The 13,363-nt window shown below is 42.9% G+C and overlaps 2 protein-coding genes across 2 annotated transcripts; one reads left to right on the forward strand and one right to left on the reverse strand.

The window, feature by feature from the left end:
* Window positions 1-5,178: 5,178 nt before the first annotated feature.
* LOC101759300 (telomerase Cajal body protein 1) lies at window positions 5,179-9,595 on the reverse strand. The gene is made up of 13 exons (XM_004981783.3): window positions 9,166-9,595; window positions 9,011-9,069; window positions 8,766-8,846; window positions 8,599-8,672; window positions 8,427-8,509; window positions 7,554-7,657; window positions 6,978-7,117; window positions 6,860-6,907; window positions 6,682-6,734; window positions 6,043-6,127; window positions 5,896-5,962; window positions 5,700-5,807; window positions 5,179-5,604 (listed from the first exon to the last, which is right to left on the reverse strand). Exons 1-13 carry the CDS (start codon window positions 9,498-9,500, stop codon window positions 5,552-5,554), a joined length of 1,290 nt encoding a protein of 429 aa, XP_004981840.1. The 5' UTR covers window positions 9,501-9,595; the 3' UTR covers window positions 5,179-5,551.
* Window positions 9,596-9,721: 126 nt separating this feature from the next.
* Window positions 9,722-13,041, forward strand: LOC101759710. Its single transcript, XM_004981784.2, has 9 exons — window positions 9,722-9,909; window positions 10,031-10,210; window positions 10,320-10,417; window positions 11,057-11,147; window positions 11,235-11,438; window positions 11,537-11,793; window positions 12,100-12,190; window positions 12,274-12,487; window positions 12,568-13,041. Exons 1-9 carry the CDS (start codon window positions 9,793-9,795, stop codon window positions 12,780-12,782), a joined length of 1,467 nt encoding a protein of 488 aa, XP_004981841.1. The 5' UTR covers window positions 9,722-9,792; the 3' UTR covers window positions 12,783-13,041.
* The last annotated feature ends 322 nt before the right edge of the window (window positions 13,042-13,363 follow it).

Raw genomic sequence — 13,363 nt, forward strand, 5'->3', positions numbered from 1 at the left:
GGCCGGCGAAGAGAGAGGGAGGAGAGAGAAGGGGTAACCTGGGAAAAAGTAGAGAGGGGGACCACTTTTAACACCTTTAGCAAGTTTTAACACCCCCTCCATGTGTTTATGAAAAATTGGGTGTTAAACTTTAACATCTCACTTTTAACACAAGTGTTTGGATAAGAAAAGTGTTAAAAAGTGTTAAAAGTGGGGTGTTAAACTTTAACACCCTCTTCCCAAACAGGACCTTAGTTTATTCATGATCATATAGAGATACAGGCATATAGTTTACAAATTCACTAAGGCCCCTCTTCGGAACAAAGGAATTTTTTAGGATTCCAATCCTATAGGAAAATTTCCTACGTGACCTTTTTGAACAGAGGATTGCATCATATAAAATTTCTTAGGATTCCTATGGATGCATGAATCCATAGAAATTTTGGAGGAAAACTAACATGAGTTTGGAGCTCATGGAAAATTTCCTTTGTCATCTCTCCCTTCGAATTCCTGTGTTTTTTATGTGTCGCATCCAAAGACTACTTTAGAAACTTTTTTTGCATTTTGAATTCCTGTAGGGCTGCAAGTTTCGTATAAGTCTAATCATGCATTTTTCCTATTCCTAAGTTTTGAGAATCATCTATTCCAAAAATGCCCTAAAGCTGTTTAAGTGACTAATTTTCATCTTTCTGTTCATTTGTCATTATCTCTATTGGCTGCTTCTCATGAGATTTTATAGCCTGATGATTGGTATGGATATTTAGTAGTGCAAGCACTTTAAATATTAATTAGTTGCTTTATGAATGATAGAGTTCAGAAAGCATAGGTGCTGCTTAGCAGTGTGACATCATAAATTTTCCGGGAGGTTGTTTTTGACACATATATATGACCTGCCTACTGAATATCCGGTGCGCTGCGTGACTAGTTGTTTGCATTGGGTTCAGACGGGCGCATAACAACTTAACAAGTGGAACCATTTGTGGGAAAGGACTGTTTTCCGTGCATCCCTTTTTACATTAATTCTGATGGTTTCCATTTATCATATTTTGCACATTGTTAGCATTGCCATGAATTGAGCACAACATGTAGGTCCCGTTTTCTTCCACTGACTTATTTTTAGCACATGTCACATCGAATGTTTAGATACTAATTAGGAGTATTAAATGTAGACTATTTACAAAACCCATTACATAAGTCGAGGCTAAACGGCGAGACGAATCTATTAAGCCTAATTAGTCCATGATTTGACAATGTGTTGCTACAGTAAACATTTGCTAATGATGGATTAATTAGGCTTAATTAGGCTTAATAGATTCGTCTCGCCGTTTAGCCTCGACTTATGTAATGGGTTTTGTAAATAGTCTACGTTTAATACTCCTAATTAGTATCTAAACATTCGATGTGACACGTGCTACAAATAAGTCACCGGAAGAAAACGCCCCCGTAGTATTCGCTTTTGTGATTTACTTAATTATAGTGTACCTGAAAGGTTGTCATATATGTGCAACTTATGTTGCTCTTAACTATTTTGCACTGACGTTTGAGCCAAGTCCATCCACATGGAAAACCATGTCAGGGACCACGGATCTCTATCTCTATTTGTGTCATTTTATATTGTCAGGAAGTACAGAATCCTCTCCTGCTCCGTCGGCAGCTCCAGAGAAAAGACCACGAAGGCCAGGTATTAATGTGGTCCACATCAACGATGCCCTATTTTCTTTTGAACTGACATTGTTTACAATTTGATCTTGGCAGTCACCTGATTTGCATCTAGATCTTTTTTACAAACATGTTGCTCCTTTAGCTGTCCATGATTTTTGAGTCCCCGTTGTAGTTTTTTTTTATAAAAAATAACTTCATTTACGATGTGCAGTCTCTCTTTTAATTATCAGCTCCAAGGTCTTTTGCAAATTTGATTCTCTTTGGATTAATTTAATTGTTTTCCAGTTCCTATAAAGCACATGCAGTAATTTGCAGCTTATATTTACAATGTCACGATGGCAAAATCCGGTTCAGTAAAGTTTAAAAAACCAATCAAATGAAATGGATTTTGGCAACCATCAGCAGCTTGCAGCGGACAATATGTACAAGTTCGAACCATTAACGTATGCCCTGCATTGAGCCATACGTACATGTAAACTCAAACCCCTAGGAACTAGAACTAAACATCGTAAACAACCACGCCTCTGCAAGGCCCTCTCCAGCGAGCTGATGGTCAACGAGGAAAAAGAGTATTGCAGCTTTGCCAGGTCCGCGCGCCCAATCCGTGCACCGCCCCGACCGAAAACATGCGCAGCCGAATTGCGAAAGTACCTGGTGAGCTCCCTCGCCTGCTTGTCCTGGCTGGTGTCTTGAGAATCGTAGACAGAGCCACAGTAAAACTCCAGCAGCTAGGAATTTGATTCGATGAGCTTATGCCAGTCTTGAGGCATTAGAATCTCCTGCAGGATAGCCTTGAACTCGCTTGGGGATCGACTCCCGATGACGTCCAGCATCTGGTCGTACAACCTGGTGTAGGCTTCAAGACGATTGTCCACCGGAACCAACGATATGTCATCGAGGAGCAGGGGCGTTTGGTTCCTTTGCTTATTTTTAAGCAAGTGTTACATCAATGTTTAGATACTAATTAAGAGTATTAAATGTAGGTTATTTACAAAACTTATTACATAAGTGGAGGCTAAACAGCGAGACGAACATATTAAGCCTAATTAATCCATCATTAGCAAATGTTTACTGTAGCAACACATTGTCAAATCATGGACTAATTAGGCTTAATAGATTCGTCTCGCCGTTTAGCCTCCACTTATGTAATGGATTTTGTAAATAGTTTACGTTTAATACTCCTAATTAGTATCTAAATATTGATGTGACACTCGCTTAGAAATAAGCAAATGGAACCAAACCAGGCCGACGCATACCACATCCGGTTCCCGTCTTGGTACATCATTGGGAACAGACCGTGGGCCACCTACGGCAAACTTTCCAGGGAGATGTTGTTTTTGGCCGCCAGCTCCCTTACGTTATCATCCACTTGGCTGGGATGGATGAGGTCAATGACATCCGCTTCACGGCTTAGCATTGGTCGCCCAGTCATCCTGTTGAAGAGAAAGGTGCCCAGCTTCACATGGTGGAGGCACTTCCGGCTCTTGAATAGATCTCCTAGAATAGTCAGGCCTTCCCTAATGACGGCCTAGGCTTCTTCGTCCAAAAGGCCGTGGAGTGGCAGATTTGATGACGGCGTCATCAGCAAAGCCTCCACCGGGGTTAACCAGTCGACAACCCTTATCCCCAGACAGTGATCAGCTAGTGGTACAAAGTCCGGCGCCTGGAGCGCCAAGTGTCTGTCGTACTTCTTCATCTTGTGGTTCTTGGTCTGGGAGTAACAACACAGTTTTGATTGATTTCTCTTGCAATCCAAGATGAGTCAAGAAGATCAGCAAAGAGAAGATTATTCAAAGTTTCGAACAGAGAATCAAGAAAGTACCACTGTATACTTGCCTGAAAAGAAGCAGATGGTCAGAACAACCAAATCTTGGAAGCATACAGACACCAACAGAAAGAAAGAAGGGCTCGCCGGGTTCATGGTCGCCGAGGTTCCAATCTCGCGGCCAGCCTTTTGCAGAGGCCGCGCCATCGTCGACGCTGTCGACGAATCGGCTCCGCCAGAGCCGCGGTTCGCCGCTCGCCGGACGGGCCGCCGATGCCGTCGCATCTCCGCGCCGGTCGCCGGCTCCGCCAAACCCGAACGCCAGGTGCCTCCCTGATACCGCCATCGCCGCACCAGGCGCCTCCCCGCCGCCGGCTGGCGCTCGCTAAAGGACACCCCGACGGCCGTCCACTGTGGCCGCCGGCATAAACACTCACCTTGCGATCTAACGCCGAGTCTCTCAATCTCGCCTCTTTCTCCTTTCTGGATGTCCGCCTCCTCATCGAAATATTGAGGTATATATAATGGTGACCACCCCGCAACTCTCGGTTGAGGTCGGATGAGCAGCCAACGAACCCACCGCAGTTATTATTATTTTCTTTTTTCGTTTTCTTTTGAAAATTGCAAGAACAAACACAATTCAATCGTGTGTCCGTACCTGACCCACAAAATTTCACGCAATGCAACCGTGTGTCCGTATCTTGGCCTACAAAATTTCTGCACGCCCTACGTTAAGGGCAGCCACGACGTAAAAAAAAGTAGTCTTTATGAATGGGTCCCATAAAAGTGAGGTTTAGTTATTTCTTCTTTGTCACAATGGTGAGTCCATGGATGACTCTATTGTGGACCCGTGAGAAAATAAAAAAAGCATCCTAACCCAACCATTTGAGCATTTAAATACGTTTGTTTGAGCTGCAGTTTTTGAACTTTTTTGAAAAGCTGCTCCTGGCGTTTTGATTCTGAAAAGCTAACACTAGCTTTTAGAAGATGTGTTTAGCTTTCTGAGCTCAAAAAGCTACGAAAAGGTCGAAAAATTGAGCTTTTCAGCTTCACATATAAACTCAGCTTTTCCGAGCTTCTGGTTTTTCGGAAGCTGCACGGAAAGTTTGCTGTTTATTTGAACCTCTAACTTTTCACGCTGAGAAACTGCCAGGATAGCCTTAAGCATGCATGGCTATATGGACTACTTGCACAATGGTGAGCTAGGCCATATGTATCTATAAAGATTACTTTTTCTCACATTGTGGCTGCTCTATGCTCTAACTCTCCAATAGTTTTAGGAACCAAGGTAAAAAAAAAATGCTCCAATAGCTGTCCAATCATGTTCTCAATTTTTTCGCGTGCCTAATACTGACTCCATGATCCAAAAATTTCCCACTTTTCCTTGCGAAAAGAGCTTCCGCAAGTAATTGTTCACGCGCGAAAAAAAATTATCAGCCCACAAATGGATGATGTGGCAACAATCGAGTCTATTGGGACCAATTTTTGGAAACTATTAGTGGCAGAGGGATATTTATCCTCACAATAGTTTTTTGGTGCTCAAAAAGCCAATCTTCTTGGCACTTTTAACTTTTAGACACTTTTGGCCACTTCTGGAGATGAATCGTCGAGAATTGGCATAAGTGTGTAGCAAAGTTTTGGCAGCAGATACTCCTAACCTGCTTCTCATACTGCACTCATACAAAACGTTGGCACATCACACCGCTAGCTGAACGGCCGAAAGTAGTGGCATAAAAAGTGAAAACCACTCCAGCGACATGAAACGCAATCAATTTGACCAAATCATTGGAATAATTCATAGTAGGAAGTCCAAATTTATACATCAGATCATAGATGAGTCTGACATTGGTACAGACTCATGATAAAGTTCCCCGTCCCAAAATAAGCCATAATGGATAACATAGCCGTCAGTGGATACATTAGCCTACGCGGATTACATTAGCCTACGCGGATTGTCCAACATTACACGGTGGGAAGTTGTCAATGTCCCATCGGATTGCATCTGACTGAGCACCAAAAAGAGCAGCCGTTTGCTGTACTGCTAAAGGGCAACAAATTTTGTGAATCCAACCTCAGTTTGACACGGCATTCTTCATATAAAATCTAGAATCTTCTCTCCCTTAACGCTCACGGTTTGTTGTGGTCTCAAGCTTCTTGCAAGGAAGGAAACATCCAGACAGAGCAGCAGTTCTCGTTGCCTGATAGTGCACAGGAAATTGAATTGTGTCACATCTGCCATTGAAGCATCAAAACTATGATTTGTAGGATAGTACCAGAAGTCTATATAACGCACCTGCCAAATTTAACTCTTCGAACTCATCTTGCATACCGAACCTTCTATGCCCAGATGATGTTGCGGCAAATGGAAGGTAAGGATGGAAGGAGAACCCGTTTACAGTATCTAAGATCAAGTAGATGAGATTTTAAAGGATATACTACAGAAATAAAGACAGTCTAAAAACTTCTCTGGAAACAAGAGTTGAGAATACCAGCTGCTGCTTGGAAGCCTGTTACCCATTGACCACCTTGAAGGTCATAGACATGGACCATGCCATCCTATGGAGACACAAAAATTCCTGTTTCAGTGGTTTCTGGTTCAAAATATAACCAACTCAAACAAGAAAATGGAAGCTCACCTGCCCACCAGTGGCTAGATGTCTACCGCAGGGCTCAATGTCAAAATATATTCTTTGATTAGTACTATCAGCTGCTCTATACAACCTGGTTATGGAAAACCACAACCAAAACAATGTAAGGAAACTAACATAAAAATCAGAAGAAACATGGTTCCACTTCGAAAATTCAGCAAAAGTGTGCTGATATAGGTATTTTCTGCTTATGTCTGCTTATTGGATTGGTGTAGACATTGAAAGATTGCTAGAGCAGGATATCACCAATGCATGGACAGGTTTGCTTCAAGTGTGAAGGCACATATCTAATTAACCGCACTGTAAAGTAAGGTTATTACTCTAGCTAATCAATTGAATGAACTTATCCTAAAACCACTTTATGCCAGATGGAATGTAAATAGTTCACCATAGAAAAATTAAACCATATCTGACACATAACACCCTACACCTACAACTGAAGAAATAGCTATAAGATCTGCTCAAATGAAACATTAAGATATGGTAACTGAAAAACATAAATTACCAACAGAAACAATAAACTCCGAATCTGATCACATCAGAAAAGCCTTGCACTCAAATCATTTAAAAAATCATAAGAAATATGTTGCTTTTTAAGGGAAAAAATTGATGATTTGACATACTTACTTGTATACAATGTCCACAGTATTGCGAATATCCCAACATAATATGTACGGATCCTGACAAAAGATTGATAGATATCGATATCATTGACCAAAAAGGGTCAAGTAGATCTGAGCAAGCCACACGAACCCTAAACTCCCAGATAATAAGCAAACTGATCAATTGTTCAGAAAATAGATACCTTGCGCCCTCCAGTATACAAATAGTTCCCATCTTTCGAGAAAAGCACCTGAAATTTCCATCGATGTCATCTTCTTTTCACGCAGTGAGATTCAAATGTACATGGCTTCTTTCCTAACCTGTGTAACACCACCAAGCTGGCCATGTAAGACATACAAAGGCTCCATATTACTCTCTGCATACACAGCAGTTGTCTGGCTGTATGAGCCAACAGCAAGCATCCCATTGTGCGGAGAGAAGGAAATTGAAGATACTATACCTGTCATGAAAAAAAAGTGCTCAGAAGCACTTACAGTTAAATTTATTTCACTTCACAACACATACTGAATACAGCTTTTTCATCAATAACATAGCCAAAAGTGAGCTGAGATGAAGCAATCAAAATCTCTATAAGTAAGGTTTAGTGCCAACTATCGACTGCGTGCAGATGGCGCAACAAAGCATTGTTACTAATTACAATTTGGCAGCCTCATTGCTGATAGTGCTCTAAAGGATGATAGTTATGAAGACATGCCATACAAGGAGTACAACAGCAAACTCTGGCACAAAGTTATTTTGGTGGTTTCAGAATGTGAAATATTATTGTTTCAGGAAAAAGAATGAAATACATTTCCAGAATCAATGATCAACAGAGTTTGTAGCGTGCTTCAAAGCATGTCAAGGAATTAAAACTCACAGCTGGATTTTTCACTCACCCCTTGGCCCTTCATCTCCCTTAAGTAGAGAATACTGATCAAAATCTCTACCAGGCCGATGAACATCAAACACTCTTATTGCTTTGTTGTATCCAGCAAATAGCCTGCAGAACAACATACCCCCAATGAATAAAATAGTCAAGATTTTACTCCAATTTATTTGCCTGGTATTATGCAACTTGTATGGCTTTTGGGTACCTGAAAAGAAAATTAACTCTAAGTATAAAGCTTTCTTTGCCATTTCTGTGGCTTTTAAAAAGCACGGATTTTCATTTCTAATTTTGGATGTAGAAGTTAGTTGGGAGCATCTTTCATGAAGCTGTAACAGTTAAATCCAACTAGCTTGTAAAGATTCCTGTGACTACTAAAGACTAGCTTCCATGAGTCCTGAATGTCACATTGGCACCAGATCAACGGTTCACCAGGTCAAAGACATGGGGTTGGCAGAGTCTGCAGCTCTGCATGATGGCACTTATGTGCCTTCTACCCTGGGCATGGAACAGAGGGGTCAAAACTCAAAATAGTTTTAGCCCTGGTTCACTTTTGGAAATAATTTTCACAAAGGATCAGGCAAAAAATTATATAATTAACTAGACTTCCCAGTGCACAGCAGCCAGCAGCACAGCCAAACAACCGCAAACAGACTCGAAGGGTTTAGGCCACTAACTTTCAATGAACTCCCCATATGCTATCTTAAGATATCAAATTAAGATACTGATAATGAGTATTACACACCAAAAAAGAGTAAGAAACCACTGATTTCCCATACTGAGAATAGGGCCCAACAGAATCCCATGATTGCAAACAGTATGTTTCAGAAAATTTCCTTATGAAACATGAATTCAACTTAGAGTCTGAGTGAATCACACATACTTAGATCCTGCAGAATTGAAAGAGATTGAAAGTGCAGCAGTTATTTCATCCATGGAATCATATGCTCTGTAAGTGCACCGGAGCTGCAATTCCCAAAACGAAGCATCATAACTGGAATTACTTGTTAGCCATACATACACCAAACAAAACAAGCAGGAGAAACCAGTCTTACTTCCCCACTGGTGGCATCCCAAAGGTGTATCGGGTGATCACGACTGGTGCTTGCAAATACACAGGTGGCTGGGTCTGCAAAACAACAAAAACATCTTAATTTCACTAATTGACCACAAAGAAAAAAAACGAACATGATCATACCACAGAAAGCAATCCATCACTCACCAGACAAGGACATACACGGATACCAGCAGAAGTCGTACACCGGTTCACCCTCGTTCACCTGGAGGAATGCGCCATAAGAATCTGCAAGGGGAAAATGGATATCAAAATTGCAGCCTAGAAGTAGGCAACCCATTGCACAACTATACCAATTGAGACAATCAAAGATAAGCCAAGAATTCAGTTCAAGCATTTACAAGATACAGCCCCACAATCGCATCAGCAAACAACTAAAACTAAAGACCCACCTTCACCTCCGACAGCAGCATCGGCAACGTGCTCCGCTCCACTGTACGCGTCCTCCGGCCTGCCCAAGTAAAGAAGGAAATGACGCAACTTTATCATCTTGCAACGCGCGCGCGAGGGAGAGTATCAGAATTCAGAAGGTAAGCGAGCTGCGTACAGGTAGAACAAGCGGAGCGAGTTGTCGTCGGAGCTGGTGAGGAAAGAGGATCCGTCGGGCGACCACTTGACGCCTTTTAGGAAGTTGTCGCCGCTTCCCCTGCCGCCAGCGGGAGTGGCGGAGCGGAACTGACGGGCGAACTGGTAGAGCCGGCGAGGGGGGCGGTCGAAGCGGAGCTGGGGCCACGAGTACTCCGCCGCCTCCTCTTTCTCCTCCCCCTCCATAACCGCCGCTGCATCCATCTCCGCCGCAGCCTCGCTCTCTGCGCCGCCATCGGGGGGCGCGGCAGCCGCTCCCTCCTCCGCCGCTGCCATTGCGCTCTGTTCACGGCTCATCTCCGGCGAAGCAAACAATCGGCAGCCTGGGGTTTCGAGGGGGTTCTGAGTTCTGACTCGTGCTGTTTGGGCCAGGCCGGAGAGAAATCATAGCAAGGCAGGCCTGCCTGGGCCACAACAGCCTCGTGGGCATTGACGCATCGGGCTGGGCCCAACACAACCCCACGTGCACGGCACGCAACGCTCCTCTCCGACTCCACCACCACCAGGTAGTTGCAGTCGCGAGCCCACTGGTGGTTGCAGCTTAGATCCGTTCCGCCAGAGCCAGAGCGAGGAGTGAACCGCACGCGCCATGTCCGACGAGTCGCCGCCGCCGGCGCAGGCCGCCGAGAAGAGCCAGCCCGCGGAGCAGGCTACTGGCGGCTGGGGCGGATGGGGCCTCAACATCTTCTCCGAGATCTCCCGCAACGTGAGTACTGAGTAGCACTCCGACCTGCCCGGCTTCATACGTCATGCGTAGAATTTTTTCCCCTTCGGTGGGAAGGTTGGATTAGGGTTTCGATGAATTGATGTGGTGTGGTATGTCGCAGGCGGTGGAGGTTGCTAAGAGTGCCATCGCCGACATTCAGCAGCCGCCTGAGCAGGACACGGGACCCGACAGCGGGGAGAAGGATAAGGAGAAGGAACCGGAGGGGGAGGAAGAGGAGGAGAGACGCAAGGCGGCTCTGGAAAAGCTGGAGAAGGCCAGTGAGGACTCAATCCTGGGCCAGGCAAGTACCTGCGTTGCTACCCTCTCAATATTGCTGCTGTGTCCTGGCAATGCAGGTGATAATGGTTGGTGAATTGCTGTTTGCAATGTGTGTGTATGGATTTCTGCAGGGGCTGAAGGCCTTTGATAGCTCGGTGGAGACCATCACGACCGGTACTTGGCAAGCACTTGGGACTGCATGGAAGAGTGGCTCACTATTTGTTCAAAAGTACATCCCTCATTTATATCTACTTCAGTTTCTGTTGTTACAACCTTTATGAATTTAACAGAAACATTTTAGTTCAGTGATTAGAGACAAACCCCATGTTACTTCATCTATATTACATGAAACAGTTGCCTAGGATTGCTTCCTCCATCCAGTCTATTCTGCTGACGAAATTGTGGATCTAGTCAGTTACATCTTATGTGTGCGCATGTGAGATCCAAAAAACTTGGCATTATATAAGTGAAACGCTGCTGGTATTATCATGCTCTTCATTTCCAGATACTGGTTGGCAAATGAATTTACACATTACAAGTTACTGGTTGACAAATGAATATGTGGGTATTCAGCTGCCTGTGTACATGTATATTTGTGATATTGCATAGCTGCTTTTATGTATAAACTAGTAATGGGATTCTGAAAACAATCTTTCCATCATATATATGCTACTGTGTTGAATCTAGTAACTTTGCATCTGCATGTTTTCTCAGTTTCAAGCATCAACTATCATGTTAACATTCCTGACACATCATTAATGCCGGAATATCAACAATGTCTTCAGTAAGGATAAACCTGCAAGTGTCTCTCCTTTTCTTGGAGAAGTAACATGTTTGCTCTGTGTATTTATCTCTGATATTTTCCTAGATTGGAGAACTCAGCTTCAAGCCTTGCTGAAACCATTCAGCAAGGAGAACTACCTGCCAAAGCATCTGTTATAGCACCGACCATTTTAGAGGTAACTAGGACTCAGTAATTGTGTTGCTTCTTCATATCATATATATGATATGAACATCGTTTTAATACTAAAGTTCAATAATCGCAGACAGGGAGGTCATTTACAGCAAGAGGTATGGAAGTGCTTGAACGTGTTGGAAAGGAGACAATGGAGTTTATTGTTGAAGAAACTGGTATGGAAGTTGACAAAGGTAGTGCCGGTGAAGGTGACCAACAGACAGAAGAGGAGCAGTTTGAAGAAGTCTCATTTGACAGATGCTTCTATATTTATGGAGGACCTGATCAATTAGAGGTGACACTTTGTTTTCCCAAGTTTATTGTGTGCTTGGTTTCAATAATTGCTCCCTTTTTCTCTAGTTGAGCGTGGTCTCTGTTTTCCCTTTGTAATAGGAGCTGGAAGCACTATCAAGCCACTATGCACTGTTGTTTAATAGGAAAAAGGGAAAACTTAGTGCTGAGCAGAAAACATATTATGATGGAAAGCTCAAAGAAATACAACAGATATTTAGTCTTAGCACCAATGCCGAGGAAGATGGACCAGACTCTGACAAAGGGAAGAAGATTGAATCAGCTGATACTGATGCTGATGCTGAGATGAAGAAGTTATGTGAAACAAGTGTTAGCAAGGCTGCTAAGATGGCTGCAGGGTATATATATCTCCTCTTAAATTTAAAATTTTTGTGTTGGTAGTTTAGTTTTGTCAAGCAATGATGAAATTAACGAAATTATGGTCATCTGTAGAGAGCCATTTTAGTATGCAGCTTACTAGAAAGACAGAAACATCTTTAAAAAAATCCAATGTATATAAGGAATTAACATGGTTTTATTTGTTTGCAATATATTGTCCATTCATCTCGATTCTGCAAAATGTCTTCTCATTCATACTTCATTTTCCGGCATTCATTTCATTAAAAGCACTGATCAGACCATGACAACATTTATCACCTTTGCAGGTTCGCCACTGCCTTGGGTGGGCTTTCTCCAAATGATATTATCAAACGAACTACCAATAGGCTAGAGACCATTCACTCAGAGGGTGTTCATGTATGTACATACTATATAATGTGTGTCATCCTTTGCCCATAAAATTGTGGATATTTCTGAGGGAAAACAAACTCTTATTGCAGAGACTATCAGAGATGTGCTGCCTTGCAGTTTCTCAGCTTCTGGTCCTAGGAAAGTCAGTAATATCTGCTGCCAACAAATCAAAGAATGAAGATGATGAAAATGACGTTAAGATAGATTGGCCTGAAGATCCCATTTCAAAAGCTAAAACAATCAGATGGAAGGTGCAGTCCATCTCTGTGGATATGGAAAAGGTCTCTACTAGTTTTGCTACAGGTAATTGTCCTCTTATGGGTATAGTTGATTATTGTACGTCAGACGTGTAAAGTTCAATTTGGACACATCTCTATCTGCAGGAATCTCGGATGTGGCTGAAGCTTATGCGGCAGCTATACAAAATGCTCTCGCTGACAAGCAGGATGATCTCCCAAGTCAGAAGTCAGTGCAGGAGAAAGCTAAGTCCATATCCAACCATCTGAATTCCGATCAGACTAGCGCTGTCAGCAAGCTACAAGATGCCCTGCAGTACCTGGCCTACGTCGTCGTTTGCGCTTCCATGCCAAGTGTCTGATTGTGGAGTGGTTTCTCTTTGAGCATTGCTGCCATTTCTGTAAATTTGTGCTGAGGGTTCCCTTCAGGGTTGCCAGAATTAGGGCCTCTAGCTACGGAACGAACCACACTAGGCATGTTGGTTAGTTGTCATGTTTGTATGCCATGGCACTTGGAAAATTGTTGCTCTCTCTGTTTTTCGTCTGAGAACAATGAATTATGATTTTCAAACATACAAGTGAACTGGTATTCAAATTACAGCCGGTGGGTTTACTGCTCAATTCGGGCTGGATTCTGTTTATTTTGACTCTTGTGGCATTTTGAAAAAGATGCTGGGCTTGGTCCCTGCCGATGTGACATTATATGTTGTGCCTGTAGCTGTCCAAAGCTGAGCGTGGTGGGCACGGAAGAGACACGGTGGATATGCATTACAGGTGCACAAGATCACAATCCTTCACTCTACCAACAGGTAATCTACCAGGAAGGCAGAGGAATCAATTTACTAGCTCGGACGATTATTAAGAACTGAAATCAATGTTCTACTGAACTTATCGAAAGTTATCTTCAAGCTTTACCTTTAGTCTTCAAATATCACATGGTCAC

This window comes from Setaria italica, chromosome IX (assembly GCF_000263155.2).
Source record: "Setaria italica strain Yugu1 chromosome IX, Setaria_italica_v2.0, whole genome shotgun sequence".
Lineage (NCBI taxonomy): Eukaryota > Viridiplantae > Streptophyta > Magnoliopsida > Poales > Poaceae > Setaria > Setaria italica.